Source organism: Malania oleifera, chromosome 8 (genome assembly GCF_029873635.1).
Source record: "Malania oleifera isolate guangnan ecotype guangnan chromosome 8, ASM2987363v1, whole genome shotgun sequence".
Lineage (NCBI taxonomy): Eukaryota > Viridiplantae > Streptophyta > Magnoliopsida > Santalales > Ximeniaceae > Malania > Malania oleifera.
The window spans coordinates 85,788,829-85,816,626 of NC_080424.1; the positions used below are offsets into that span (position 1 = coordinate 85,788,829).

The window sequence follows — 27,798 nt, forward strand, 5'->3', positions numbered from 1 at the left end:
GAATCGGGTTGGAGTTTAAAAGATCAACTGACCCATACATAACCCGAAACTCAACCCAATTGATTGATGGATTATGTGGATGGGCCCAACCCGCCACCCGCCAGGTAAATCAAATGAGTTTTAAGTTTTTCCTTTTTTCAAAATTTATTATTAAAAAAATTTGTTAGATTCCCATTCAGCTAGGGCTTCCGCAGTTCAGTGTTCAGTTCACTCCCATCTTCTCTCGATCTCTCTTAGCTTCTCTTCGGCGGCGGCGGCGGCGGCGCTGAAGAGTGCCATCAAGACGACCCGTCGACGACCCACGAACAGGATTCCTGCCGTTGCGATTGACGATTTTCGGCGGCTTTATCAATCATAATCTTCAAAGAATCAAAACCTCCGATCTCCATTGTCGATTTCAAATTTCATCTGCTCTTGCGAGTAGCGGCCTTGCCCTTGCGACCTAGTTGCTGGGGAGAACGAACTACAGGTCTGGTATTTTCATCTTTTTATATATATGTTTTGCTGCGTAAACATTTGATGGGTTCGAACCATAAACTGCACAACTGACCTCTTTTATGCTTCCTGGAATCTTCTGGGTTTTTCAAGTACCAGTTGAAGCGTATGATGCGCGACCAATATCCACTAGAACATGGTCCATAAACAATTATAATTAGAGTATGGAATTAGCTCATTTTTATTACTTATGGGAAAATTCGGAAGTTTATTGATAAATGCTAACAGGACTACTTACCGTGTTTGTGAAAGTGTTTGTGAGAGGTGGTCAGTGTATAGTCTACGGTGTCGCGTAGAGTCAAACACGCTTAAAGTCTTTTTTAGTTCAATTACTAAGCTAATTGGAATCTTATGTGAATATGTGCTGTTTTTTTTTGTTTAAAAAATTTAACCCATTTTTGGTGAAATATTAAAAAAAAATATTGAAATAAATATATTATATATTTTTTAATCCATACACATTTATAACCCATTTATTAATTGGATGGCATCGGGCTTATGGTTTACTTATTCATTTATAAATGGATCAACCTAATCTCGAAGCCATTTGGGGTCAACCTGAAAATCCGTTCAAGTTCCCACCCATTTATGACTGATTCAAACTCGACTTGCCAATCTCTTTTGCCACTCTTTCTGTTTCAGAACATAAAATGCACAAGTGATGTGGCATCCTTGTTGCAACAAGTATTGAATCTGTTCATCAAATGGAAGTGGTGATAGCATCATCTTCAATTGATGCCGGCATCAGTTGCTGGGACCTGCACACAGGTGTAGAGCAGCTCCGCTACCGATCTTGTGCCTCTCCTCCTCATGGCCTCCTCTGCATTGCCCAACGCTTCCTCGCCTCCTCACAACTCCGCGATTCCCCCTCCTCCTCTGGATCCATTCTCTACTGGTCTTGGCACAAGGTTTGTCCCTTTTCTTGAAGCCTAGATGTTCAATTAATTGCCTCTTCCAACAAGCATGTCTGCATCATTTAATATCTAATTCTATAGAACCAGTAAATGCTGTTTCGTATTGACCTACCAACTAAAAAGAATATTGTTTTTTATTTCTTTTGATTCTCATTTATGGGTCTGCAGCCTCAAGTAGGAGTTAAGAGTTTTCCTGCAGAAGCGATCAATCCACTTGTATCAAACCATGATGGCACATATATTATTGGTGGAGGTGTATCTGGGCATATTTACTTGTGGGAAGTGAGTTCTGTTTATTTGTTTTTCTTTTTAATTTTTTTTTTGATGAATGACCAGATTAGGAAGTGAGTTCTGGTTCTTCTGTTTTTGGTGTATAACTGTAGCATTAGTGACTTGGGACTTGGAAAGCAATCATAAATACATATGTGATTCAGGTTGCAACCGGTAGACTGCTAAAGAGGTGGCATGGACATTATAGGGCTGTTTCTTGCTTAGTATTATCTGATGATGAATCTCTTTTGATTTCTGGGGCGGACGATGGATGCGTTAGGGTCTGGTCCCTTTTCATGTACGAATGTTACACCTTCTTGATCAAATAAAAATAAAATGTCATATTAGAGAATTGACATTACTAATTGTTAACATCTCTCTCTGTATCTCTTTTCATTTGAGGAATCAGGATATTTGATGATCTACGAAGAGAGGAAGCAAAACATCTCTATGAACACAGCTTCTCTGAGCACACATTGCGAGTTACTGATATTGTTACAGGTTATGGAGGAAGCAATGCAATTATTGTGTCAGCTTCCGAGGATCGGACATGTAAGGTTAGTTGTTTGTGTGTGTGTGTGTGTGTATAAGTTTATACATAGCTGTTGATGTAGATCTTTGTGCTATCAAATTTTTTTAGGCAGAGGTAGGCTATGCCGTGCCTGTGCTTCTGTCTAGTGTTCAATATGCTAGGACTCCGCATTATTTTGGATGTGGATGCCAAAAGAAGCTAGTTTAGGTGACATTAAATTAGCTATTTGGAACTTTGGGACACTGTTGGTAAATGCATGGAGGTAGTTAGACAAAATAATTAAAAGAATAACTAAGGGGTTGTCAGGTATCATTTTTTTTTTTCTGCTTTCATTGCTGTATAGCAAAGAAAATGTTATCACAACGCATTTCTTCATGTTGTTTTCTATTTGTGTTGTTGATTTTCAGCTATTTTTGAAAAACTTGAAAACTAGTTTTCAGTTGTTTTGACAAACTGGTGCTAGAATACTCATAATTAATTTTGTCAGTTAAATCATTTATACTATACATAATCTTCGAGTAAAATTTAAAATGTCCGTATGAATTTAGAATATAATTAAAATAAAAATATCTACAAAACTTCTAAAAATTTGAAAAAAATAATGAGTCATCTTAATTTTTTTTTCTTTCTATTTTTCAAATGTCGTGTGTAATAAGATTGTTTTTGTAGCACAACAAGTGAGTTTTTTGAAATATAATAATCTAGTAAACTGATTATAATAATAATAATTATTTTTATTATAATTTTTTAAGTTTGTATTTTTTTTGTTTTTTTGTTTTTATTATTTTAATTACAATTTTTAGTTTTTATCTGAACATGGGACAAAAATAAGCATTTGTTGTACAAGTTTTGCATTTGTTGTAGTTATAAGAATATTAACCAAATAGGTTGTGGACATAGTTGTCAAGTCGATATTCAAATCGTGAATACTAATCCCAATTTCATGAAACAAGAATTGAGAATTGAATCAAATCATAGGATTCGGTGCAAGATTTGAAAAATCAATTCCTAATGACTTGTGTATATGTAAAACAAGTAAAATAGTAAAATACATTGTAATTTCAACAAATGCGGATCATCCCTGCTGATAATTGGAATGGTGCTTGCCTTTGAAGCAAGTTTTGTAGGTCTAAATCCTACCATGATCTATTTGACTCATACTATAAAGGAAAACTAGCCATATAAGCAAGATGTACCGTGATCTATGTCTAGTATCAAGTCAAGCTAGTTTCTATGAAATATAACACGTATGTGACTCATAACCAAAGCACTAAGTCTAAGAGTTCAAGATGCACTACAATGTAAGGTAAGGACACAAAAATTTTTAAAAAATTGAACTTCATGCTTATGGTGTAAGTTTACTTGTTTAAGAATAAAAAAAATAATGTGCATGCTTTTTATGAAAACAATAAGGAGAGGAAACAAGAAAAACTTAATGAAAAATTGAACTTTATGGTTTTAAGGGAATGAATCAATGAAAAACAATAAAAATTTTAAACTTTGTGGTGTTTAATTAGAAAAGTCATTTTTAATGGATGGGCTTGCTCTAATAATCAAAACAAAGAGAGAAAGTAAATGAAAAACATAAGCAAAACTTTATAAAATATAAAAGCTAATGAAAATCAGATCTTTAAATCCAGAGGAGTAAAGAGGGCAACATGCCAACCAAAAGCTCACCCACCTAGTTGACTTTGGTTTTCCTCATCTTAGAAAGTAACAACCAAAAAGAATAGCTGCCTTCCAACCCCTTTGGACTGTTGAGGAGCAAGAAAACCCTGAAAAATTCAAGCGAATGAGCTGAAGAGGAAGCTAAGTGCACTACTCCATCTTGTAGCAAACAAGGAGTTGTATGACCCTTGAATTTTCTTGCTTCAGCACAAGGTTATAAGATATTAAAACAAGTGGGATACCAAAGGTAGTAGCAATGTTTTTCAAGCGAGTTTCCTTGTAAGTTTGTCTTAAGGTTGCTATTTGTTCTTGTACCTAGTTCAAGGTCTGCAATGACAATAAGATTTGGTTCTTGGAGGATCTTTGGGCTGGAGAATTTTGTTGGAGATGTTGGTGCCTTGCCTTTTCAAATTACCCTTCATTTATTATGCTCGAATCACATCTTTTTTTCCCCCTTTTCTAAGAGGGGCTCTCTTTCTTAAGATTTCCATTTCTTTTGGAGTCTAAATGAAAGAAAAGTTGATGAGCTTACTATTTTGTTGAGAAATTTGAATTCCATTGTTCCTTAAAGGAGGTGTGATTTGGCAGTTTGGTTAGGGATCCATGAGGTTACCTTCAACTTCCCTCCCTGTTCTAATGAACACTGCATGTGGAAGGGTAAAGTTTGTTGGGCAAGAGAAAGATTTTATTAATGACTGAAATAAAGTCTGATAAAAGAGGACAAGCAATGTGTTTGCATGACTAAGTCTAGAGCCCATCAAGACCAATGCATGTCTTCTTCTATATTGTCGGGCTTTGGCTATGGAGCTCTAGACTGCACTCTTTATTTTTGGTGAAGTGTGGGTAACATCACAAATAATTGATGACTTTATTCTGGCATGATTTTTGGGTTGGGAGAAGCAAAAAAGTGATGGTTTTATGGACATGTCTATGTACGGTGTATGCTATTTTTTGGACTTTGTCGCTTGAGGGTTGAAATGCGAGGATTTTTTTTGCCAAAGCAAAATCTTCCCATGTGTTATAAAGTTGTTCTCCTTGTTTCTTTTTGGGCACTCTTTTGGAAATTTTAGAGGATTTTTTTTGTTTGATTTCCAAAGGGTTGGAGGGCTGCACTTCTGGAATTGCCTTTTTGTCGTTCATTTGGTGGAGGATGTCTTGTTCTCCTTAGTTTGCAGTTCTTCCCCTTCTTTAAATTTCTTTTTCTATTGAAAGAAGATGTTAATAGTGCAGAAGTATGGAAACATTTGAAAGGTAGAAAGATGCAAGTTAAAGGGTGTAAAAAAGGCTATTTGTGAAGCTAAACTTAGAGCATACAATAATATATACACTAGACTAGGTACTACAGAAAGAGAAAAGCGTGTGTTCAAACTTGCAAGAGGTAGAAAAAGAAAGAGCAAAGAATTAGACCTGGCAAAGCAGATCAAGTCGGATAATCTGTGACGGATAAGGCAGATTATCGGGTGAAAAAATCATAATCCATATTCGATTCGTTTAAGTGGCGGATTAGGCAGTTTCGGGTCAGATCTCAAATAGAATTTTATTAATAATTTATTTTGTGTCATAATAATTTAAGTTGTATATGACAACTTGCGATTAGTTTGTGTATTAACTTTTCTAGTAATTATATCAATCATTCAATCGTTTATACTAATTAATAACTCTTGATTCATGTGAGTAAAATTGTAAGCATTAAAAACTAATCGTTCATCAAATTGTCGATGGTTGCATTTGTCCGCTGCAGATTCAATTGATGAAGATCCGAGGCAAATCATTACAATAAAAACTAAGGAGTGTCAAAGATCCAAAGTCAATTGTCTGAGGATCGTATATGCTAACAAATTAGAGCCTATTGATTCAAAAGGAGCTTATATGTCAATAATGTAGATTTTATCTCAAATCATGGGATTTATGATATTTTATTTATTATTACTTATATCGTGTAATCGTGTTTAAATACCCTGCTTGTATCATCTCTAAAGCACGTAGTGTTCACTTCTCAGTTATTTGAATAAAAATATCATTTAAAAAAATAAAAAAAATAAAAAAAAATTAAGCGGGTTGGCAGATATTTGCTAGATAAACTTGTTCGACTCGCTAAGGAGGCGATTATGAATATGGAAAACCATATTCGACTCATTTAGCAAGCGGTTGATTATAAGTCTGTTAAAACGGGTCGGATGTGGGTCAGATTAATGGATTTTTATCCATTTTGCCAGGTCTAGCAAAGATAATATAATATCAAATGTATACAAAAAATAAGGATGATAGAATTTTAGTTAAAGAATGTAGAAAATGAAGATGGTGAAGTTGCTTTAAAAAGCTATTTAATGAAACCAAACAGAATACTAAACTTAGAATTGACAAATGTGGAAATAGCTAAAAATGTGAGATTTTTCCTGCAAAATTAGAGTTAAGAAGAGAAAGGCCTTGTTTCCCATCTCTTTTGCTATCTTCTGGTGTGCTTTTAAAGAAAGGAACAGGAGAGCGTTTAAAAATTCAACCATGTCGCTTCAGATTAGTAAAGAGCAGTGAGTATTTATTAAAGAAAGGAAAAATTGAAACTGAAGTTTAGAAATGCTTAAAAGAAAATAAAGAGACATTTAAAAATTTTTGTTATCATTGCAGTGCTGAACTTATGAAAATGATACAATGAAACATTTGGGAAGGGTTAGTTGAATAAAATTGAGGTTAGCAACAAGGGTGTTGGAAATTCATTTTGGTTTTGTGTTTGGTAGATCAACTACAGAAACTATATATATACAAATGAGCAATGGAAAATTTCAGGGAAAATAAGTGGCACTTGTAGATGGCTTTTATTGGCCTAGAGAAAGAGCATGATAGGGTACCTAACGAAGCTATATTGTGGGTTCTAGGGAGAAAAAATGGAGGTAATTGGTATATATAAATGTCTAAGGTTATGTATGATGGGGTTATGACTAGTGTTAGGGATCTTCTCGTCACAATTGGTGTACATTAATGTGGCATTTGGTTTGCTCATGAAGATGTCCTCTAGCATTGTGATTTTTTGGGGATATTGATACCCAATATACAAGATTCTTGGGAATATAAGATTCCCATGGCTGGATATAGATTCCTGCGCATATGGTGTTCTTTTGTTTCATTCTTGGTAATGATAATAAAGTAATTTTCTATTCCCAAAATATCCTTAAGCTGGACAAGTGATATTTAACAAAATAATGCTTGTATGTAGTATTTCTTTTTTTGTAGAAAATTCACAACAACAATAACAAACCAAGCCTTAAGCCCCACTAGGTGGGGTTGGCTATATGAATCATTTTTCGTCAATTTATGCAATAATGAACAATTTCCTTTGAAAAATTTAGGACTGTTAAATCCTTACTCACTATCTCATTCCAAGTTATTTTAGGTCTACTCGTATCCCTTCTACTACTCCTCATAGTAACTCATTCACTCTTCCTCATTGGTGCACTATGTGACTTATGTTGCAAGTGCTCAAACCATTTGAGTCGTCCCTCCCTTATCTTTTACATAAGCTACACCTAACTTACTGTAAATGTGTTCATTTCTTAATTCATCTTTTAATGTTATACCACTCATCCATCTTAGCATTCTTATCTTGGTAACTTTTACTTTCTGGATATGCTGTTTCTTAGCCGCCCAACATTCTGATTTATATAGCATAACTTGTCTTACAAAAGTCCTATAAAACTTCCCTTTTAGTTTTAAAGGTATTCTATGATCACAAAACACAGTCGAAGTGCTTTTTCATTTTACCCAACCTACTTTAACTCTATGTATTATGTCTTCTTTAATTTCTCTTTTAGCTTGTATAATATATTCAAGGTGTCCGAATCTATTAGTGCTATTGATTTCTTCATCATCAAGCTTAACTTCGTATTCAATATTTATAACTACTTATCCTAAAGCCTCTAGATTTTAAAGCTTCTCTCTATAATTCTAAATTAGATTCATCAATCAAGACAATATCATCTGCAAACAACACCCATCATGTGATGCAGGGGCAGCATCAAGATTCTGCAGCCATGGAGAAATTAGAAGAGAAGAAGGAAGAAGCAGGGAGGAGAGAGGAGATACCAGGGGGGAGCTCACGTTCAACTTCAATTCAAATTCATCTACAACTGCCTACATCATGGCTTTCACACACTACATAAATTACACATAAACCCTTAAAACTGCATTACATTGCAAACATGCCTCTACTTTACACAAATATAACAAACAACCCCCATATACACATAATCCTATACTAATTAATACTGAACACACATAATAAACTACTAACTTTACCTTACAATTCCTTAACCCTACTCTTCTTAATTGTTCTGCAGCAAGGATCCTCTTAAGGTCTTGCTTCTTGTCCTACATCAACTCTCCCCTAGTTAGAAAAAAATTGGTCTTGAATTTTTAAATGTTTGACGATCAGAAGGGAGAAGCAAACTTGGATTCTTCAAATTCCAGCACTTGAGTAAAACAAGAAACCATGATCCATTGGCAGCATCATATACATTGAGCGTTGGCATCAATTAACACATCAGGAATGCCAAAGTCAACAATAGGAATGTTTGAAAGACTTTGGATGTCTTCAAACACTTGCATTTTCTTCCTTGCAATGTCTTCAAGTTGAGGAACTAGGGTAGATCCATGTCTTGGTTGGTTGGTAGAGCAGGCTTCAAAATGATTTTATTTTTTCCATTTTAGTGGAAGACATATGTGTTCTCAAGTCCTTAAGTCACACCCAAATGATCACACCAACAAGGAGAGCCAAGGAGTGCATGACCAATATTCATGGGTATGACATCACACTAAACGTTATAAAAATAGTAACCCATGTGGATAGGAACCAAACATCTTTCACAAACATGTAAAGTTATCTCATAAGGCTTTGGGTGAGGTTCTAGATGAAGTTGCATATGAGAGACTACATTTCCAGAAACCACGTTCGTAGGACATCTTCTGTCAATGATGAATTTGCAAACATTTTCTCCACACTTAAGAAAGGTACGGAATGACTTGATATTATGCCAGAATATGACAAAATCCGTTCAGTTTTCCAGTAAGCTACTAAGTTGTCACCATATTGCTGGAATTTTTTTATATATACTGCAACTATATATCACCAAAAGCCCTTAACACAATTTGCTAGCAAGCTTGACTCCAAATTTCTCAAGAACCATCTTCAATTCACATGTAGTTTTGGGGGCATGCAGAAATTAAACAAATTCACATCGAAAGCTCACGATTGCAGCAATGTGAACTGACTATTGTTGGCATTAACAGATCAATGCTGATGGCAGTCTGATAGTTCAATTTAGAGCCTTTCCTATCAAAATCTCACACTTGAGTGCAAAATATCTGGTCTGGAACCAAGATCTCATGCAAATCCAAATCTCAGGAGAAAACGCCAAATTATCGTGTCTGGAACCAATTTCTCATGATTCTAGCAGTTGCAGTGTATGCCGGAATTTTACTTGCATGCGTCACCAGCACATGGGGTGCATGAGTCGCTGGCAGAAACTTTCCAGTGATGAAATATTTTTAGGCAAGTATAGATCTAAGCGTGGTGAATGCAATGGTGATGGTGGTGTGATGAGAAACACAAGAAACTAGGGGTTTCGGAAGGCCAATGGCTGGGTAGTGTTTTTCCGGCACATTTAGGCCCTTATATGGTTGGACAGAGACAAAATTACAAGGGGTTTAGGGGGTATTCTGATTTTGATAGTGTTGTGAGAATATTCCAGGAATTTAGGGTATCGAAAAATGGGAACACGACTGGAATTTTCCAAATTATTCAGAACTGCTTTTCAGTGGGGTCTTTTTTGTTAGAACTGAAACTTTAGATTAGAATAGAGAAGATGGTTGATATTGCTTTTTATGGATGGTGTTGAGAGGAGAGACTAACAGAGAGAGAGATTGATTAATGGAGAACATAAATGACAAAAGAAAAAGAGAATTTCAGAATTTCAGAACATCAGAAAGAGGTGAAGACAAGAAGTAGAAGAAGAAGAAAAAGGAAGAAGAAAAGAAGATGCTGCAGGACAGCACTGAAAACAGAAGAAGGAGAGGAACAAGAGGAGAACCTGTGGGAGAAAAGACATTCAGGGGCAGAAAAAGAAGAATAAAGAAGTAGCAGCAGCAGCAGCAGACAGAGAAAGAGAAGTTACAGATCTGTGGGGAGAAGGAAGAAGAGAAGAAGGGGGAGAAAAAGAGTGAAAGGGATATAGAGGGGGGAATTGAAATGGAAGAAAGATCGTGGTTGGGCTTTGATACCAAATGATGCAGGGGGAGCATCAAGGTTCTGCAGCCATGAAGAAATTAGGAGAGAAGAAGAGAGGAAGGGAGGGGAAGGGAGGAGAGAGGAGATACTGGGGGGGGGGGGGGGGCGGGGAACTCAAGTTTAATCAACAAAGAGTGAAAGAATGTAGGAGAGGATAAGGGAATAAGAAGAGAGGAGAAAGGAGATACAATCATACAAGTGGGAAACTCATGTTCACGTCAATTCAAATTCAACTACTACTCCTACAACATGGCTTTCACACACGATATATAAGAAAGCCTCAAACACATGAAATTACACATATACCCCTAAAGCAACAAGAAATTACAAACATGCCCTAAAATAAACATATATTGCAAACAAGCCCCCAAATACACATAATCCTAAACTTAATACACAATTAACTACTAACTGAATCCATTAATCCCTTAACCCAATTCTTCTTAATTATTATCCAACACGGATATTCCCAAAGTCTTCCTTCTTGTTCTGCATCGCCATGGAACCTTATTTTGAATACTCCTAGTCAGTTCATCCATCACTAAAGCAAAAAGATAAGGGCTCAAAGCAGATCCTTGATATACAACTATTGTGATTGGAATTCTAAAGTCTCTCCACCTATAGTCCTAACACTAGTCATTACTCCATCGTACATATCCTTAATGACGTCCGTATACCTGTTACATACACCCTCTTTTCTAAAACCCACCGTAGAACTACCCTAGGTACCTTATCATATGCTTTCTCCACATCAATCAATACCATATGCAAGTCTCTCTTCTTTTCCCTAAACATTTCCATTAATCTTCCTAAAAGATATATAGTTTTTGTAGATCTCCTAGGCATAAAACTAAATTGATTTTCTAATATCTTTGTTTCTAACCTTAATCTTTGTTCAACTACCCTTTCCTACAGTTTCATTGTAAGACTCATAAGTTTAATTCCACAATAGTTATTACAATTTTGAATATCTCCTTTATTTTGTTTGCAGGTATTCAAGTGTTTTTCCTTCATTTGTATGACATTTGCTTAGTTTTTATAATTGTGTTAAATAACTTAGTTAATCATATAAATCCGTTATCACCTAGGCATTTCCAAACTTCAATTGAGATGTTATTTGGTCCTATAGCTTACTATTTTTCATTTTTTTTAGTGCAAACCTAACTTCGTTAACTCTAATTTTGCGAATAAATCTCATATTTTTAGCCTTTTCCTCATTTGTCAATTCCAAGTTTAAGACTTCCACTTGATTTTCATTAAATATCTTACTAAAGTAATTTCGCCATCTTTCTTTTATATCTTCTTCTTTAACTAAGACAATATCATCCTCACTTTTTATACATTTACATTACCTAAGTATTTACTCTTTCTTTCTCTACCTCTAACAAGTTTAAATGTCTCTTTCCCCTTCTTTTATGTGAAATCTAGCATACACATTATTAAATGATCTATGTTTAGTTTCACTAATGGTCTTTTTTGCACCTTATGTGGACTTATTATAATTTTCAAAATTTTCCACATTTCTACATTTTTGCCATGTTTTATACCAAATTCTTTGTCTTTACTACTTTTTTGGACATCTTGATCCCACTATCAACTTTCTTTGCTATTCATGAGTAGTCCTTTTGATTCACTTAAAATCTCGTTTGCTATTTTTTAATAGAGCTAGCTATACTACTCCATAGAGTGTTTTTGTCTACTCCATCCTCTATAGTCTAATCATCATCTTTGATAATTTTATCTTTAAGTTTTATTATATTTTCTCCCTTTATGTTCCACCACCAAGTTCTTTTACATTGATTTATTTTATCCTTTCCCCTCCATCATTGTTTAATACATATATCTAACACTGAAACTCTATGCTGTGTGTTTAAGCTTTCACCCTAGGATAATGTTACAATCCTTACAAGATAAATGATTTGCCCTTCTAGTTAAAAAAAAAAATCTATTTGACTTTTATTTTGTCCACTTTTGGAGGTTATTAAGTGTTCTTCTCTCTTCTTAAAGCAAGTATTTATTGTAATAAAATCATATGACATTGCGAAATCTAAGATCATCTCCCTAGACTTATTTTTGTCTCCATATCCGTATCCTCCATGTATCCTCTCTTAACCTTTATCATCCCTTTCAATGTGTCCATTCAAATATGCTTCTATGACTATTTTCTTAGTCCCTAATATCCCTTGTATGATACTATCCATTATCTTCCCAAAATTGTCTCTTAAGGTTTTCTTCTAAGCCTACTTGGGGAGCATAAATACTAATGACATTTATTATCTCTTGGCCTAAGACCATCTTGATTTTTATAATTCTATCCGCTACTCTTTTGACATCTACAATGCTATTTTTTAAGTTTTTCTCTACAATAATTCCTACCTAATTCTTATTCCAGTATACTAAAGTTTGAATCCTAATTTTTCAATTTCTATAGCTTTCTTCCCCACCCACCTAGTTTCTTGAAGGCAGATTAGATTAATTTTTCTTTTAATCATTGTGTCTACAATTTCCATGCTTTTACCTGTTAGTGTACCTATATTCCAAATTGCTAATCTAATACTAGTCTCCTAAACTGACTTCTTTACTGGTCCATATCCAGATTGATGCAGGAATCCTCACATATTTGACATTGTATATGGGTGCTGACATAGTGTGTTGCTTCGGGGCAATGACCTAGCCCACTCTCATCCAATTATCACTACACTCGGGTGATATAAGTGCAACACATTGCTTGTAGGGGACACCTTAGCAAATAATTAATAAGGATTCATATCATAGTGATTTGACAAGTTTTATGTTGGCTGTCAGCTACCTAATGCAATCCTCCTCCTTTACCTGGGCTTGGGATCCTCTGTGTGTGAAAGATTAGGACATTAAGTGCATCATAGTCGGAGTTTTTTGCAGAAAATTCAATGGATAAATAAAAAAAATATTTAAAAATTAACCAACTCATTGAAAACACAATATCAAAGGCAATAATTAAAATAAGATTATAAGTTACTGCATTATTCAAAGGCTAATTAAATACTAGAACTATTTTTAAGAAATATTGTCGTATCCAATTTTTTTTTTTGTAAATGATGATGACGACGATGATGGTAAATTACACGAACAATAACAAAAATAAAAATGATGGTATTAAACTTATGTCACTTGACCATGCGCAAGGTACTTCATAAATGGAGCATTCTTTGATTTAAAAAATAGAACTAGTTTTTTTTGGGTTACTTCATAATATTTGGTGATTCCCCTTTGCTGGGAATTCGATCACCAACCTTTTAAGAAACTACCTCAAAAAGTGCCATTAGAAAGTTTGGATAAGGCAGCTTTTGTTCCAAATTCAACATCTTTATCTCATGGTGATTTTTTAGTCTTGGATTTCCCATCCATGAAAAGGTTGGAGATATGTGCACTGAAATTTTTGACATAAAAGAAAATTTTATTAAAGCTGGGAAATGGAGTACAAAAGATTTGGAGGACAAGGAGTCCTTCCCAACTAACTAGGCTGAAGAAAAACTATAAATAGTGAGGAAAGTACCAAAATAGAAAAAACAAAATATAATTAAAAAAACCATTACAAGAGCACTGCCTTCCAATCTCTGGCAAGGTCTGACAGCCGGAAACCCCCAAAGAAACCCACGTAGTGCACCAACAAGGAGGCTAGGAAAGTCCCTGTATCCCACCAAAAGCCGTGAGCAGGTTGATTGACTTTTGAATATCCTCGCACTCCTCTCTATCCACAAGGTCCAAAGGATGGAAAAAACAGACACACACAATAGGGCTGTCATTTCTGAAATTAGCCAAAAGCAAGTCTTTTACCTTTCCCGGAGCCACCAATCTTCCCCTGCCAGAGAAAAGGGCGTTCCAAAGCTAGGATTGAGGAGTTGAGGACTCACTTTTGGACTTGAAATAGTTCATCTCAAGTCTCCGATAATGAAAGTCTCGTCGTGAACACTTTGCATAGGGCTGTGGCTCTTTGGAGTGGCACTTTGTATGTCCTGTTCTATTCAACCTGTTGCTGATACTGTTTTGCAAAATCACAAAACTTGGGTTTCGCAATGAGTATACACTGCATCTGACAACCTAGACCAATTATAACATAATTTTCTATGTCTAGCCAATCTAAGAAGCAGTGTGCATCTGAACATGCCAAAGTCAAAACAACACCTAGGACCTGACACTTTTGGTGACTTGTCAACCATCTGAGGACCAAACATGTCAAAGACATTCACATGTGTGAGCTTATATATATATATATATATATATCTCAATGCATGCAATAATGGGGCCATAGGGAACAAGGAGATAACTCCCCCCCTCCCCCTTTTTCAGAGGAAACAATTAAGGATAACAAGATTTATGAAACCGATGCATATTAACGGGCATACGAACCAGATAAGAGATATTTGATCAAATTTAAAGGAAAGATGCAGCATTTTCCTTTTTCCTAGTTGGCTTTGGCACCTTTTCCTAGTTTCCTTTTTCCTGTTTTCTTATTGAGATTTAAATTGGATGATTTATGCGTTTTTTTTTTCCCTTTTGATAATGTGTCTAGATGTGAAGTTTGGCTCTGAATCAGATTTCAAATCTGTGCAAGAGCTTGGCTGAACTGTGAAGTGGGCCAATATTGCGTGGATATGGGTCAAATATTTTCTTAGTCTTATGCTAGTGGCTGTTTTAGATATACGTCTGAACTGGGTTTAGGTTTAAGAAAGTGAACTGGTTTTGGGCTCAAGAAATAGGGCTGGTTTACAATGAAATTGGGTCTGGGTTATAAGAAGTTGAGTGGGTTGAACCTGGGTCAGATTGAGTAGGATTCAAGTTTGGTCTATATGTGGTTGGGTTAAAAAAGGAAAGGGGTTGGGGCTTTTCATGATGAGAGGGGCTAAAGGCTGCTCAATTATAAGTAGTTTCAAATGGCAGAGCTGCTCACTTTCAAGATTGGCCATCAACGTTCAGTTAATCCAGCAAGGATTTTGACGGCAGGAATCCTTACAAGATTCTGTGTTGGCAAAGATCTAATATGGGTTCTAGGGTTGGCTTTTTGTTCCATCGATTGCGTGGATCTTGATCCATTACAGAAATGGTTGTGTGGAAGCAGCAGTTTATTTTTATTCCTTGCTAATGTTTTTGTTCTTCAGCCTCTAGAAGCAACATTTCAACTTCTTTTATTTTTATAGCTTTGTTTTCTGCACCTGCTCTTCTTTTTCTTCTTCTTTTCCTGATTATTCTTCCTGAAAAGGGACAATCTTTTATTTTTTATTTTTTTATTTTTCCTTTCCTGTTTGCCTACTTCTTGAGCCACAGAAATCACTCTTTCTTTTTGCTGCCTCATTGGCTTTCTTTCCTTTATTGTCATAGCAGCAGAAGCAGGTATCGCTGCTTCTCTGTCCCTCCTTTTTGTGTGCGTGTGAGATTGATGAATTGACTGGCTCTCTGGTGGTGGTGATTGGGAAAAAAAGGGTTTAAGGGTATTTTAGGGATTGGGTATTGTGGGTGGTGGCTGCAGGTATGGTGAAGAAAATCTGGAAATATTGACAGAAAAGTAGGGACAGTGATACTAGATAAAGGCAGTGATGTAATTGTACATGGATCGATATAAGGTTTTGATACAAATTGATGCAAGAACGATTGGCAGAAAATAGCCGGTAAATAACAATAAAATAAAGAGAAGAGGAGGGAAATTTAGCGAGAAATAAGAAGAAAATTAAAGAGAAAGGGCAAAAATTCTATTTGGGTAACTTGCAATGTTGCTCAAAGCTGAACTCCCTCGCCGACTCCCCGTCGTCATCTCCCTTTGCTGTCAACAATGGAGGTTCTTTGCTCGCTCTTTGTCCTCAACTAAAGAACCCTTTGCTGATCTTTACTACCCTCGCGCTCAGCCATGACTCCTTTGCTTGATCTTGACTCCCCTCGCTCGACCTCAACTTCTCTCCTGCTCGACCACACCTCCTCCTCGACCTCTTATTGCCAGCCCTAGTCCTCTCCTTATCCTTTTCGTGTCATTCGTCACGCTCGACCATGACTCCCCTTGCACTTGAGCAATTACCTCCCCTCCTCAAGCCCTAGTTTGAGCAGTCTTCTGTGTTCATCTTGTTTCTAGGCCTTCCTCTTCGACCGTTCTCTCTGGTTTTTTGGTGCTTTCCAAGCTTACTTCTGGTTCGCAAGCTTCTCTAGCTTGGTTCTTTGTTTGTTGCCTATTTTGGCGTGATGCCGAGGGATGGAAAACATACTGTGGTGGTCGAAAGGAAGTCTTTTGACCCGGTCTTTGAAGAGGGGGAGTGCTGAATTTCTTAGAATCACAGAATATCGTAGGGGAAAAAGGATCTCCATCCTCCTAGAGATGGTTGGATTCAAATGGTTTCTTGAATCTTGGGAAGAATTTTGGGCTCTGAAAAAAACCATACCTAGGCAAATAATTGCATTCGTTGAACAAGGAACAAGGGACAAGGAAAAAACCCTCACTTTGAAGCTAATCTCAAACAAGTTTGGGAACTACCTTGCCATTATGGAGACCAACAGTGGTGGTTGGAGAACCCTTGCATTTCCGGAGGGGTTTGAATTGAAGGGATGGATGAAGATCTCCTCCTCAGCAGCCGAGCTTGGCCGCTGTGTTTTTTTTCCCACAAAGAAAGGTTGAACTTCTTTAGTAATTCATCAAGCAGAAAAGAAGCCAATGGTCTCCTCTTTGGATTTAAATGCAATTATCAATAGTTCAGCCCCCTTGTGCTCTTGCCCTTATTGTGGCAAGCTTTTTAGTCTTTTATTAAGTGGTGGCTTGGTACCCAACCCACAAGTGCTGGGGAAGACGAATAAGCGCGTATGATCCTTTGCGAGTGTTGTGGAGGAGAAGAACAGTGCTGTAGGCGACTCTTTGGATTTCCTTAAACTTGATAAAGGCAGTCCCAAAGCCTTCGTCTCGTTTGAGGATGTTGGCGTGGGCCTTAACTTAGGCATTGGAGCTATAGATATAGGGATATTTTTTTGGCTTGCAATCCTACTTCACTACTCAAATTCCAATCGCACTTCTTTTTCTTCCTTCAAGCTGCATGATTGTCCCTTTGAAGTGGCCAAAAGGCTAGTTTGTTTTGGTAAGGTTGTCCCCCTTCAAGACCTCCCCTTATAGGAAACTACAACTCAGGAGGAGACGATTTTGGAACAAGAACCTCCTAATTCTCCAAATGATATTGGAAGACTAGCCTTTGTCCTAGCCCCTAGTACTGGCCATGCCACTTTGTGTGCCAATCCCAACTTTGAGGATTTGGTTGATAGGCCCAATTTTGAAATTTTGAATGACTTAAATTTAGATAATGCTCAATTCAAGAATTAGGTATTTGTTTGGGTTCTTCGGAAGCTGAAATTGGTAAGCAAAACCATAGGCATGTCCTTCGAAGGGTTTGAAGGCATAGTCATATAGTTGTTTGAGGATATTGAAAGAGAAGAGAGGAAATGGGAAGCAATCACAAAAAACCTGTAGGAAGTATTAGAAAGTTGGATACCAATAGGGTATTAAAGTGCTTGGAGTGCATAGTGAACTATGGAAAAATAGGAGGATGCTCAGAAATGGAAGAGGCATGCAGTAGTCGGAACCTTTGTATTAAATCATGTTAAGAAAAATCATTTCATGGAATTTGAGGGGTCTTAACGACAAAGCCAAAAGGAGTGTAATCAAGTCCTTTCTTAAGATTGGAAGGGTGATGTAGTGTGCTGGCAGGACACTAAGGTGGAGACAATGGAGCAGCTCTAGATCAATGACCTTTGGGGTTGAGATGCCTGTGATTAGATATCCTTTGGAGCAATTGGTAGCTTAAGGGATATACTAGCCTTGTGGAAGCCCTGTGTTGTGGAATTGTTGGACCACTCCATTAACTCCTTGCCAGGCTCGTGTTTGTTCAATTTTAGTGGATTTTCACATGTGTATGACCTAGGTGAAGGACCCCCTAGGTCTTTTTTTGGAGTGAGCTACTTGAGATGAGGAGTAGATGGGATACTCCTTGCATTATTGGAGGCAATTTCAATATAATCGTGTATACGCATGAAAGAAGGGAGGGGGTAGCCTTGAGACCAGTAGCATGAGAGAATTCCTTGACTTTTTCAATGTGAATGCCCTTATTGATCTCCCTCTCATTTGTGGCGGCTTCACTTGATCCCACTCCAAGGAGCCACATTCCTTTTCAAGGATCAATAGGTTCCTAATCTCGATGGAATGTAAACATCACTTTCCTCACGTGATTTAGAGTCTTCTTCCTAGGTCCATCTTAGATCATTTCCCTGGCTCCCTCGACACAAGGGGAGTTAAATGGGGGCTAACCTCATTTCACTTCGAGAATATGTGGTTAAAACATGATCGTTTCGGGGAGTGGTCACGGGGAAGGCTAGTTTTGTGCTAGTATCAAAGTTGAAAGGATTAAAAGAAAAGTTAAAGATATGGAACTAAAACACCTTTGAGAATATCCAAGCGAAGAAGACTGTTATCCTTAATGGCATTGCCGCATCAAAGAGATTGATGAGCAAGAATTAATCTAGGGTCTTAATGATGAACAAAGAGCAAAAAGAGATTTGCTTAAGAAGGAATTGAACAAGGTTATTAATCTAGAAGAGATACCTTGGAGGCGGAAATATAGAGCTCTATGGCTCAAAGAGGGGGATTGTAATACAAAGTTCTTTCATTGGACAGCAAAGGCTCACCGTAGAAGTAACACCTTATCCAACATTGAAATTGGGGAAATCACCTTAACTAGGGAAGAGGATTTTAGGCAAGGCTTTATAAAGACTTCTACATTGAATCCAAGGCTTGGAGACTTGTAGTGAATGTCATCAATTTTAGATATCCTAGTTCTTCCACTGCAAGGTGGCTTAAGAGACCCTTTGAAGAAGCAGTAGTCCTTCAAGCTATTAAAAATTGCAATGGGGTTAAAGTGCTTGGATCGAATGGCTTCTCCTTGGGTTTCTTTCAGGCTAACTGGAGCTTCCTCAAACATGACTTGTTAAACATGTTCTAGGAGTTCCATAGATCAAGAAAATTCATTAGTTGCATAAATACCACATTTGTCACTCTTGTTCCAAAGAAAGTTGGGGCTGCTATTATCAAGGATTTTCACCTCATTAGCTTGGTGGAAATATTTATAAAATCATTACCAAAGTACTTGCCGAGAGGTTCCAAAAAGCAATATCAGAATTCATTGGTTAGTACCAACATGCTTTTGTGGCTGGAAGACAGATTATGGACGTTGCCCTTAGTGGATGCCTACCCGAAGGAGGGAAAAAGGGAAATAGTGTGCAAATTGGATATGGAGAGAGCATTCGATCATGTGAACTGGAACTTCCTTCTTTATCTCCTCAGGAAAATGAGCTTTGGGAAGCTATGGTGTAGTTGGATTTCTTAATGCATCAAAACCCTATGCTTCTCAGTACTTATAAATGACTGCCCTTTTGATTTCTTTTGCTCCTTGAGAGGCTTGAGGCAAGGAGATCCCCTGCCCCTTTTGTTTTTTTTGTTTTTGGTCATGGAGGTGCTTAGCCTCATGCAGATGAAAGTTGCTGAAGGAGGGGTCTTTAGAGATCTCAAGGTGGGCAAAAATGGAAGGCTTATAGAAGTTTCTCATCTTCTCTTTGCAGATGATACTATTATTTTTTGTGAAGATGATCCACTTCATATCCTCAACCTCCGATGCATTTTTTTAGGGTTTGAGGCCTTCATAGGCCTAAAAGTGAACCTTGGCAAAAGTGAGCTTATTCCAATTGGGGAGAACACAAGGGGGGCTTTCCTTGCTGGAATTTTGGGTTGCAAGATGGGAATCTTCCCCATTAATTACCTCGGTCTCCCCCTCGAAGCCAAATTCAAAGATAAAGGAGTCTAGGGCCCTATTATTGAAAGTTTGAAAGGATACTGGTAGGATGGAAAAGAAATTTCTTATCAAAAGGAGGCAAACTCACTCTTATCAAGAGCACTTTGACGAATCTTTCAATTTACTTCATGTCTTTCCTTCCCTTACCCGCCTCAGTTGCTAGCAGATTGGAGGGAATTCAGAGAATATTTCTTTGGGGAAGTGTAGGGGAGGAGTTTAAATATCACCTTGTTAGATGGGGAGTGGTTAAGCAACCCATTTGTTCGACAGGTTTGCGATTGAAATCCTTCACTTTCAATAAAGTCCTCCTCAGATAGTGCTTATGGAGGTTCATGAAGGAGAAAGACCACCTTTGGTGGAAACTACTGTTTCTAAATATGTGCTTGAGCACAATGATTGGAAAACTCACAATAGTAGAGGTCCCTATGGAGTCGGGGTATGGAAATTCATTAGGAAATGATGGGATGAGTTTTTCCATTTTGTAACATTTCAACTGGGGAATGGGGCCAATATTTACTTTTGGCATGATGTATAGCATGAGAATCATAATCTTAGAGTTGCATTTCCTTCCATTTATAACTTGGCTTGTGACCAAAATGCCCTTATCAGTCATTGTCTCCAAATCACTGATCAGGGAATTTTTTGGGACATTCCTTTAACAAGGAATGTAGCAGATTGGGAACTTCACACACTCTTTGACTTCTACATATTTCTATACAAATTCCGTCACCAAAACATCCCCAACGAGCCAAAATGAGCTTTGGACAAAAATGGTGTTTTCATTGTTAAATCTTTTTTATAAGAACCTCTCACTTCTGGGAACAAATTGCAACAAATCCCCTTTGATTCACATTTGGAGGACAGCAGCCCCTTCAAAGGCTGCCTTTTTTGCTTGGGAATATTTTAGCATAGAAATATTTTAGCCCTCGATAATCTGTAGAAAAGAAGGCTTACAGTCATGAATTGGTGTTTTCTATGTATGGCTAATGCACAATCAGTCAACCATATTCTTCTCCACTGCTCCTGGACAAGGAACTTGTGGAATTTGGCTCTTTCCTTGGATGGGCAGCACTGGGTTACGACAAATTCAGTTGGAGGGGAGATTTGAGCTTGGAAAAGCATTAGAGCCACAAAGGAGAATCGAAAGGCTTTGAACCTCATCCCTATCGCCATCTTTTGGTGCGCTTGGAAAGCAAGAAATAAGAGAGCCTTCAAAGATTCATGTACTTTGCTTCAGACCTGCAAAGCCCAATGGATTACTGCTTTCTCCAGCTGACTTAGTGGGAAACTTGTTAATGATCTTTTTGTAATCCTTGATGTTTGCGACACTCTTAAGAGTGGTTGATGTTTTGTACAACGGGTTGGCATCCCCTTGATGCCTTGCCAATATAATTCTTTTTGCTGATAAAGAAAATCTATTTGGGTTTTCAATTCTCAATAATGAAGGCTCCCTGAAATTTAAAACATGCATACTGAAACCTTTTATTGGTTTAAATCCTAGATCTAAATTAGGAAACAAATAAAGATAGATAATAATTCCTTAAAGAAATAAAAATTACTGAATAAACCATAAAATTTTCAAAAAGATAAAATTCAAAATTAAATACAAATAAATCCGAAATCTTCTCATCTCTTCCCACCTCATGGGCTGGTGGCAGCTCAGTATACTTAAAGCTTTGAGCCCTCCATCCTATTTTGGCAAACCTTGTTTACCTTTTCTTAGTGTTCATATTGCAAATATCCTTCATCGTTTCTTTGGGAAGACGCAGTACAATTTCTAGTTATTGACTCCACTGAAAGTCAACAGTTCCTTAATAACTCTGCATCATTGTAAATTATTGTTTGTTTCCTTTGTAATGTGTCCATTAAAATCATGTATGAGATTATTTTTTTTTTTTTGTTCGGAACAATATCCTTATTCCAAGGTGTATTATTTTAGGTTTGGAGCTTATCGAAGGGGAGGTTATTAAGAAATATTTTATTTCCTTCAATAATTGATGCAATTGCATTGGATCCTGGTGAACATGTCTTTTATGCTGGTGGAAGAGATGGCAAGATATACATTGCTGCACTTAATGTTGAAAGCACCTCTAGTAGCAAGTATGGGATGCATATCATTGGTTCGTTATTTGATCACAGGTTTGCTACTTCTCAAATTATTGTACACAATGCTAATGGATTTAATTTTTTTTCTTATTACAATAACTTGGAAGGAAATGGTGAGTAAGGATTTAATATCCCTGAATCTATAAAAAAAAATGGTCCATGATCGCATAAATTGGCGGAAAAGGATTCATATAGCCGACCCCACCTAATGAGACTTAAGGCTTGGTTTTTTTGTTATTATTTTAGCTAGTTTGTATTTGCATGTTTATTTTTATTTTAGTATCGCCATCTATTATAGATGTTTGCCCTTAGTTTGCATTGGTGATTTGTCTTGTTCTATGCTTTTCCTTATGCGTCTATTGTTGCTTAACAAGTTGAGGACAAGTGGATGGTATTTATGATGACCAACATTATCTTACTCCTATGAAAGCAGTTGTTGCTTTTGGCATCATTGAACGTAGCTGATGTGGCAGTATTCAATGAATGAAGCAAACCACTGACAATTATAGGGATATTAAGAAATATCATTGTGCTTTTAAAATAATAAATAACTCAACTAAGTGACTAACCAGACCTAATTGGTTTAACTCTTTGGGTTAGTGGTAGAATTGCATGACACTGTTGGCACTGATTTTAGCCCCTAGGATTGGGCTTTGATTTTCTCTGAAATAGTTGTCATTTTATTTGTGGTCACTTTCTTATGTATTGCTGCTTTGCATTATGCACTTGGAGTCGTATTATACATACACTTTAATTGATTCTGAATTACTGTTTCTGATTTTATTTTCTTACAAGTACAGTCATGCCCGTACTTGGAAGCATTCAGTTTCTCTGCTACTCAAGTGGAAAGGCATAGGGCATGGGCTTTATAAGCTCATGATAAGTAATCAAGTGTATTAAAGAGGTCAACAAGGGGGCGAAATCCATATATGATGGAGTTACATCAATTTGAATCCAAATAATTATATCATTGTAACTGCACAATTTGTCAGGGCAGGGCTATAAAAAGAAAAGTGCCTTTTGTCTATAAATCTAAGACAGATGATAAATCCATGTACTCTTTGATATCCTCCAAAGAAATCTCTTCCCCTCCCAAACCTTTCAAATTCCTCTCTCCAGACTAGCCAAAAAAGTGCTACCAAAAATATATCATCAATAGACAGCTCATCACTTCTCTTTAATATTGTATATTTGATAAGGTTAATGTCAAATCATATGCTTGGAAACTGTGCTGTAAGACTAAGACTATCACAGTGAGGTAAAAAGAGGTAGCAGCATTGTAAATAACATCCATTGAAAGTTTATTTTGGGTGATACTTTTAGATGAGTACTTTTTTAAATAAGTACCTTTTTTCAAAAAAGTATCTTTTTAGAAGTGGTTCCAAACAATTACCTAAATATTAAATGTTTTAAATTACTGTTAATTTTTTTTTTGGGATACTTATTTGATGGGAAGGTGCCCCACAGGCCACAGCTTTTATGATAACATATCCATAGAAATGAATGCTGTTTTAAATATTTTTAATTTTTTGATAAGATAAATATCTTGATGATTTTTTTTTGGAAGTGTTTTTAGGACCTGTTCTTATTCTGATACGAAACTGCAAACTTGTAGTAATGGATTGAAATGTTTGGTTATCCAAGATCTTGATATCAAAATTAGCAAAAGTTACCACTGTTGATAGCGCTCTTGAATTGAATGAGCTTTCATTCTCCATGTTTGGGCAAAATTTTCTAGTTTTTGTACTTTGAACTTTTGTGGAAGGTGACTGTAGTTATAAACCTTGTTTATGTCTGGAAATTAATTTTTTGCAATATTTTCACAAAATGAGACTTCTTGTCATTGAAATGCTAGGGCATTATTCATATCCATCAAAATTGAGAATTTTGGTTAATTAGCAAATATGGCTTTAAATAGTGTGAAATAATTGAGTTTGTCTAAAACAATCTGTGAATGAGATTAGGTTTGACTTAAAAAACTAGTGGAGCTTAGCATTTCAATTGAACATTCTAAACAAGTTTGGGTGAATGAAATTTGTCTAAACAATATGAGAAAATTGTTTTAGAAGGAATTTCAAGGGTAATGAGGACCTAGGGATTTCAATAACTCAACAGAATGAAATGTGATGGGCAACTGAACATTTCCTCTTCCATATGAAGAGGAAATGTGTTCTAAGACTATCACATTTTGAAGCTGCAACTTAATGCTCATTGCTGAATTTTGTATGGGTTTTCCAGACGCAGCCCCTACCTCATTGATGTTGAGTTACAAAACAAATACCTACATATCCATCCATTGACCAAATAAAAATTTTTTGCTCATTTCATGTTTCTGGAACCATGTCAGGCTGAAGATTGTTGGTTTTAGATAACAAAGTATATTCTTCATTTAGCTTTGTTTTAAATGAAATACTTGTTTCTTTTATTTGAGGGTTTTTCCCCAATTTCCTCAAAAGCTCTTCTGATATTTGAAACAGCAAGGCTATTACTTGCTTAGCATTTGGTATGGATGGAGTTTTATTGGTTTCTGGCTCAGAGGATGGCATGATTCGTGTTTGGGATACTAAAATGCGCAACATTATTCGCATATTCAAACATTCGAAAGGTATTAAGCCATTCTATGAGAGTACTACTTGTTTGCTTGCCTTGACATTTGTTTAGGTTTATGGCAGAATTAAGTTCCTTTAACTGGTGTTGCTTGTTTTTCTCTTAGCAAATTGTTGTTATATGGTTTACTGCACACACACCATATTTTGAACTTGCAAATTTATGAGACATGGTATAATTTGGTGCTTGATCTAGAAGTTAATAATGATGTTCTCATGAGCGTGAAATTTTTTCTGTCCATTATATGGAAAATGAACAGTTTTCTGTAAGAACAGCACCCAAAACATTTAGGACTCAATTCAGTTGTGGAAAACATTTCTCACTTTCCATTTTAGTTTTCCTAAGAAGTACAAAAAAGTAAGCTAGTTTTTTAGTCTTACAACATTTGTATAAAATAAATGAATAATAAAAAGTTTTGTCACTATTGCAGAAATAGTTTTATTTTCCAATTTTAATTGTTCAAATAATTAAAAATTCCACCTTGTTTTCCATTTCTAAATTTACATAAAGTGGTTGAAAAACATTTTTTATTATTTTCTAGATTTTTGACATCTTACTTTGATTATGTGAGCATGGTTCAGATCTTGGACTTTGATTTGTGTAGGTAATGTATTGAGTTTCTTTTATACTCACGCAAATCTAAATCTAGTCGCTAAAATCCATGATCTAAAGTAGTTTTTTATATAATTTTTGGAAAATTGAAAAACAAGTTTTTTTGTTTTGTAATTATTTTTAAAATTTTAAAATAAAAAATGGAAAACTATTTTGCACAGCTAAACAGGCTCGTTATTTTCACTTTTCTAAAACGAATCTCGGAAAACAAAAAAATAAGCTGAAATATTTATAGTTTGAAAAACTATATGTAAACTAAAAAAAATATTTTCTACTGCTAAATGAGCTCTTAGAATCTCCATTTTGATGATGTCCATTATCTACATATAATTAGGCGGGGTATTCTAAATAATTTTGATTGAAAAGGTAAGAAATTTAAATTTCTTCTCCCTTTTCTTTTATCATTTTTTTAAAATTTTTTCTGGTACACTGCCCCTCAGTGTATCCCTCCATGCATTACCTAGGATTTGCATACTTAATTCCATCTGATGTATTTATTATTTCTTGTCTAGTTAGGTGATTTATCATTCTTTTAATTTTCCCCTCCTAATTGATATCCTACTCTTGTTTTTTGTTGTTTGTTGCATTCAATATAAGGCACTCCCTTCTGTATTATGCAGCTCCCATTAACAATGTTCTCGTTGTAAGAAGACCCTGTTCCTCAAATTCCCAGGTGTCACAAGCATCCCTAGGAAGAAGGCAGGGGTCATTTTTACCACCTCCCTTGGGAAAATATGCAAATTCATCTGACGAAAACATAGAGATAGAGGCTGTTATTGCACCGAAGGAAGCTTTTGATAAGCCAATGGATGCTGCATACCTCAGTGCATACATGATGAATAATCAAATGAAAGAGCTTCAGGTATCTTATTGCTTGATGAATCTTTGTGCTTCACTTCAATAGTGTAGATTCTGCTGTGCAACATCATTTTTTATTTTTTATTTTTGTTGTTTTGGAAACAGTTTCCTATATTATTTCAGAATAATTATACTGTTTTAAATGCATCCTATTGGTTATTTATTTATGTTTCTTTTAATGATTTAAAGTGAATGATACTAACATTCTACTTCTAGATACCTTGGAAATATTTGCTGTTATTTGATTATTTCCCAGAAACATCAACATTATATATGCATATAAATGCCTTATGCAGCTGTGTAGAACTACAGCATATGGATATCATTCATGAAAAAAAATGATGCAAGTACAATGATATATCAATGCCTAAAGAACATGTAGCTTTTTATGCTTCAATTTATCTTAGGAGTTTAGAAATTACTAGGTGTATATGATTCTCATCCTTAGCCAACTGATCTATTGTCTTATATGACCAAAACTCCTGTTTTTTTAGGCTCTTGGTTGGTCGAGTCCAAGCACTGAATGCATGTGTGTTTCTTTGGGAATTGGTTTAGAAAGAAAAAGTTCATTGCATAGATTAAATATGTTCATGTCCGCATGGTTAACACCACCATGCAATTATTTTATTTCATAGAATATGAATGTTTGTGACTTAGTTATAGGTGTGTGTTTGTTTTACAAGTTTGCATGAGTTTCAGCATTCATGTTCATAATATTTTGACTTAAAATTTTATTCCCTCTATTTTTAAATTATTCTATTTGTGCAAATGAGCATGGTAGCCTGTCATGGACATCCGATATCTAAACTGTGTTTTGGGTCTTGTTTTTTAGCAACTAGGTTCTGCTGCTGCTGTTGAAGTGGAGAATGAGAGACTTCAGTTTGACTGTAGAAAGTCTATGCAAATGGTTGAACAGTGGAAGAGAATGTATGAAAACTTGCATGAATTTTGTGTGAATGAGCTTTTGGATGGAAATCAAACAGGAGGCTCCTGTTGAATGCCACCTGAGTCATGGTTGTTCACTTGTCCTCTATGCAAGCAGCTTCCAAGTTTTGTAGGTATATTCTAATGATTTATTGTGCTTCTTGTTATTTCTTTTATTTTGTATTCTCTAGCTTGAAATTTTGTTTGCTGTTTTCTTCAAGAAATGGGTGTTTTATTTGGGTTAAGAGGATTAATTTATTAGAGTCAACTCACCTATGGATCCAATGATCCATAATACACTGATTTGCTGTTGTCTATGGGTGGCAAATTGAGTAATTTTTGCATTCCTTACATGCTATTGTTTTAATCACCTTATCATTTTTCGTTTGATGTGGAGTAGCTATAAATGATCCCCTTCACAGGAAATCAAATCAATCCTCCTTAAAAGTTAGGGCAAAAGATACTGACATTCTTTGAGATTTGGCAAAAAGACAGGAACCTCCCTCGAGGTTTCAAAAATCTCATGGACCTCCCTGAGGTTTCAGAATTCTCACGAACTTCCTTTGACATTTGAATTTTGGGCCTTGTAGGCCTCAAAACTTGTCTTTCTATAAAATGCATGGGAAGATTAGTGTCTTTTTGTTAAACTGAGAGGTTTGTGGAATTCTTAAAACGTCATGGGAGGTTCCT

General features: G+C 36.0%; 1 protein-coding gene across 1 annotated transcript; it reads left to right on the forward strand.

Moving 5' to 3' along the window:
* On the forward strand, positions 1–27,478 carry LOC131162033 (protein ROOT INITIATION DEFECTIVE 3). The gene is made up of 9 exons (XM_058118132.1): positions 1–469; positions 1,138–1,403; positions 1,578–1,691; positions 1,844–1,977; positions 2,089–2,236; positions 21,941–22,140; positions 24,585–24,712; positions 25,947–26,188; positions 27,017–27,478. Exons 2-9 carry the CDS (start codon positions 1,200–1,202, stop codon positions 27,179–27,181), a joined length of 1,335 nt encoding a protein of 444 aa, XP_057974115.1. The 5' UTR covers positions 1–469; positions 1,138–1,199; the 3' UTR covers positions 27,182–27,478.
* The last annotated feature ends 320 nt before the right edge of the window (positions 27,479–27,798 follow it).